Source organism: Neophocaena asiaeorientalis, unplaced genomic scaffold, assembly GCF_003031525.2.
Source record: "Neophocaena asiaeorientalis asiaeorientalis breed wild unplaced genomic scaffold, Neophocaena_asiaeorientalis_V1.1 scaffold843, whole genome shotgun sequence".
Lineage (NCBI taxonomy): Eukaryota > Metazoa > Chordata > Mammalia > Artiodactyla > Phocoenidae > Neophocaena > Neophocaena asiaeorientalis.
In genome coordinates this window covers 176539-180448 of record NW_020174272.1, presented here as the reverse complement: position 1 = coordinate 180448, position 3910 = coordinate 176539, and the positions used below count along the sequence as shown (strand labels likewise).

The 3910-nt window shown below is 61.1% G+C and overlaps 1 protein-coding gene across 1 annotated transcript; it reads right to left on the bottom strand.

Moving 5' to 3' along the window:
* Positions 1–209: 209 nt before the first annotated feature.
* On the bottom strand, positions 210–3900 carry RENBP (renin binding protein). Its single transcript, XM_024755731.1, has 7 exons — positions 3773–3900; positions 3584–3659; positions 3416–3491; positions 2713–3224; positions 1803–1908; positions 1461–1687; positions 210–905 (listed from the first exon to the last, which is right to left on the bottom strand). The coding sequence occupies exons 1-7, from the start codon at positions 3877–3879 to the stop codon at positions 573–575; spliced, it is 1437 nt and encodes a 478-aa protein (XP_024611499.1). The 5' UTR covers positions 3880–3900; the 3' UTR covers positions 210–572.
* Between the last annotated feature and the right edge of the window lie 10 nt (positions 3901–3910).

The following is a 3910-nucleotide window of genomic DNA, read 5'->3' as shown; positions in this document are numbered from 1 at the left end:
TCTCAGGTTTCAAAGCCCACAGACCTCAGAATAAGACCCCCCTGTTGTAATGCCTCCCGTACTGGGGTTTACTCATGGAGTGAGTCGTGGCGTTAGAAACACATCGGGAATCTTCCTTCATTCCCCGTCAGGCTCAGCACCCGAGGTGCCCGTCGGCAGCAGCTGGCACAGCTCATCACTCTGCTCACGGCACTCGGGCCTCTGCGGGGGGGCGGGGGGGCTGGCTTCCTTCCTACCTCGCAGATGATCCTCTCTCCTTTGCTGGGCCTGCCTATTCCCTCTTCTCCTTTCCTTCTGTACTCCAAGGTTACCTTGCCTCACGCGGCCAGCCCACACCTCTCCCGCTCGACCACACTCTGACCCCCGAGCCGCTGCAGCTCCCACCCCGGGCCAGGCCCCCACTCGCTAGCCAGGATGACAGCCACAGCCCGGTCTCCCTGCCTTCGCCTAGTGCCCTCCGGCCTCCCCTCCCGAAGCCCCAGCTTTTTTCCTTCCCACTAGCCCCCCAGTCCCCTGACCTTGCTTTATTTCCCAGAGCTCTCATCACCATCTGTGTTTGCTGGTTTACTTGTTTATGGTCGGTCCCACCAGCACCAAATGTGAGCTCCAGTGGGGCAGGGGCCGCTCTCTTGACTGAACAGAGGGCACCAGGGCCGGGACTTCCAGGAACTCTCAGACCTACTGAGGGAACACGTCCGGCGAGGGGGGGAAGGAGGGGCTGTGCCATGCCTGCGGTCTCCTCCACACCGCTGAGACCAGGAAGCAGCACTTACCTGGCGGAAAGTGTACTCGGCCACCTGGTAGAAGATGTTCAGCAAGGCGGAGTCCCTGCTCTCACTGTAGCCCATGAGGAAGGTGATCGTGGCTTCGCTGTGCGGCCACCAGAGCTTCATGGCCCACTCCAGCTGAGAGCAGAGCGGAGGCAGGCATCTGAGAGCCCTGGACCCCACTCCACCACCCCTTTCAGCAGGTGAGTCACCCCCATCTTTCGGGCCCTGGCTCAGACTCCATCTGGCCCAAGCTCTTGGAGCTTAACCACGGGATGAACGTCTCTGGGGGCCTTAACCGCCCATCAGATCGCGGCTAGCTTCCTGAGCCAGATGTAGCCCAAGTGGCCCCTCCCAAAGGGCAGGGCTGGGGTGGGCGCCCCTTGAGCCCTGGAATCGAAACCCCAGCTGCTCCCACTGCTGATGCCTTAGGGTCACTCAGAGAGCCTTTCCAAGATGAAGGACCATGTGTCTCCGCGTGGGCATGGCCTGCGCTCCCTCACGGCCTCCCTGTGCACGTAAGCTCGAGGGCCACCGGCACAGGAGTCGAGCTTCCCACTGGGGTCACACCAGGCAGGTTCACTCCTCTGAGCCCCGGGTCCCCCTCTCTGAAATGGGTGATGACAACACGCACCTCCCTGGGCAGAAAGCCTTCGACAGGCTAGTACCATGTAGCCCTGGGTACATCCCCACCTGGGTGGGGCATAGGCCATCAGCACCCTGGAAGTAGAAGAGACCTCCGCTCTGGACCTCCCATCCAGAGCGGAAAGGCAACAATAGGAACTTGTCGATAACGTGGGCTCGAAGTTTGGGGTCACCTCTGTGGATGGCGTGACGGAGCAGGAACCAGCCAGTTTCCAGCGCGTGGCCTGATGAGCGCTCGGGTAAGGCAGGCCGCGTGTCCTCCCCCAGGCAGGGGGCTCAAGCGCTGTGCTGACCGCTGACTCCCTTCCTCTCTGCCCCACTGTGGGGCCTGCTTTGAGCCCCCCAGCCCTGCCGGTCTGCCCCAGAGTCACCCTCCTGTTGCTGACACGCCAGCGTGGGAGGCCCGTCCCCCCTCCCCTGCCTGGTCCTTGGTGTGCTGAGGGCGGAGGGAGGAGGGCACTCCCCGCATCTGGAGTCCATTCTCCACCACTTCGCTCTGGGGAGGGATGAGGGGAGGCCCAGGCTGAGGCTGCATCCCATCCAGTCTGGTCCCCCAGGTGCCGACCTGCTGGGTCCCCAGCCCTGGGGTGAGAGAACCATGTGCTCCCAGCCACTCATAGGACACCTTCACCAAGGCCTACTCTGGGCCTGGCCCCGGGCTGGGGGCTAGGGCTCCCACTCTGGGGGCGTAGACCATTCCCAGACTGGGAGGTCACGTTTGAAAGCAAGAGGGGGCCCAGGGAGGAGGGAGCGGCCCTCTCCCGGCCAGGGCAGGGCACGGATTGATCCCTGTGAAACTGAGCAGGACCCTGCAGAGCCTTCTGGGGGGTAGAGCCCCTGTGTCCCCCGCCTCTTGTCTGTAGAAAAGCTTTAGCCTCCTAGGCCTTCCCCGAGTTCCAAAGAGCAAATATAATCATAGAAGTGAGAAAATGCAGAAGCAGAGGAAAACAGATAAGCAACACAAAATAAGAGTTTAGCCATAAGAGAAAGTCATGGACCTTTAGTTGCTCCTCAAGGGCTATAGATCATACCCTGAGTCATATCCCTGAGTTGTTTTGCAGATACTAAGACCCCCACTGGGTGGAAGAAGGTAAGGGCATGCTGACCACCGGCGTGTAGATCCCAGACCACTGGAACCAGAAGATTGATGATGTTGACTCCTTCCCGAAATACCACCTGGTTACCTCACCACCAACCAGTCAGAAGAACGTCCATAAGCTGATCAGGTATCCCGCCAGCCCCTCCCTCACCTTGCCTTTAAAAGCCCTTCCCCGGGGCTTCCCTGGTGGCGTAAAAAAAAAAAAAAAAAAAAAAATTCCTTCCCGGAAGCCATCGGGGAGTTAGGGTGTTTTGAGCAAGACCTGCCCTTTCTCCTTGCCTGGAGGCTCGCAATAAACCCTGCACTTTCCTTCACCTGTAGACGCACAGTGACAGTGCAGTGCAGGGGGGGGGTGGTGGTGTGTGTTACCAGCAGCCCTGGGCTGTGGGGGCCCAGAGTAAGGACTGACGGTGACGATAGACCCGGCCCTGCACGCAGGACCCAGGGAGGGGCTCGCATGCTGAATGGGAATGCTCTGGCAGCCATGCCCAGGACAGGCGAGGGCACGGAGACACGCAGGGCAGCCTTCCTCCCATGCACCTGGTACCGCGCGTCCCCTGTCACCCTCCACAGCTCATTCATGGCCATGGTGTAGAAACACTCGCTGAAGATGGTCCGCTGCACCTTGACCGGGCGGCCGTCCCTCGTCAGCACAAAGGCACACTTCTTTGCAGGAGGTGCCACTCGGGCATAACGCAGCAAAAATTCGCCACCTGCTGGTCGGGAAGGTGGCCTGCTAGAATTTGGGTGAGGATGCCACCGCCTCCCCCTTCCTCCCTACCTGTGAGCATAACCGGGCCCTTTGCTGCTTCTAGACCCCTCTAAGAACTAGGCACCTAGGAGCACGCGTGCTACAGAGTGACTTGGAGTGGCCTCTGGGGAGATGGGGACCCGGAGGGGGCACCTGCTTTAGCCGCATTCAGAAGCTCAGGGCGGCGGAAGCGCTCAAGCTTGCGGTACAGGCGACAATACATCCACACCTGTGGGGGAGTGGAGGAAACGCGGCTTAAGTCGGGAGCGGCCCAGTCCTCGGGGCCGGGCTGACGGCAAGTCGCAGGTGCCCCTGTCGTACCTGCCTCCCCTGCAGCCAGACGTACTTGAGGTCGTCATACACCTGCCCGTCACGGCCAAGGCACGTGAAGAAGCCCCTGTGGGCCACACGCAGCGTTAGCCGAGCCCAGCAGGCCTGAGTCAGCTGAGTGAGGTGGGGACTCAGCAGGGGCAGGGACCCCGCCCAGGGCCCGAGCAGGGCGAGGCGCACCCGTGCTCCTGGTCGTGGGAGTGCTCCAACCAGAAAGCCACCACGACATCCAGCTCATGTTCCACCCGCTCCTTCCAGGCCTGCAGGGTCTCTCTCTCCTTCTCCATGTCCTGGGAAACTTGCACTTGAGAGGCTCAG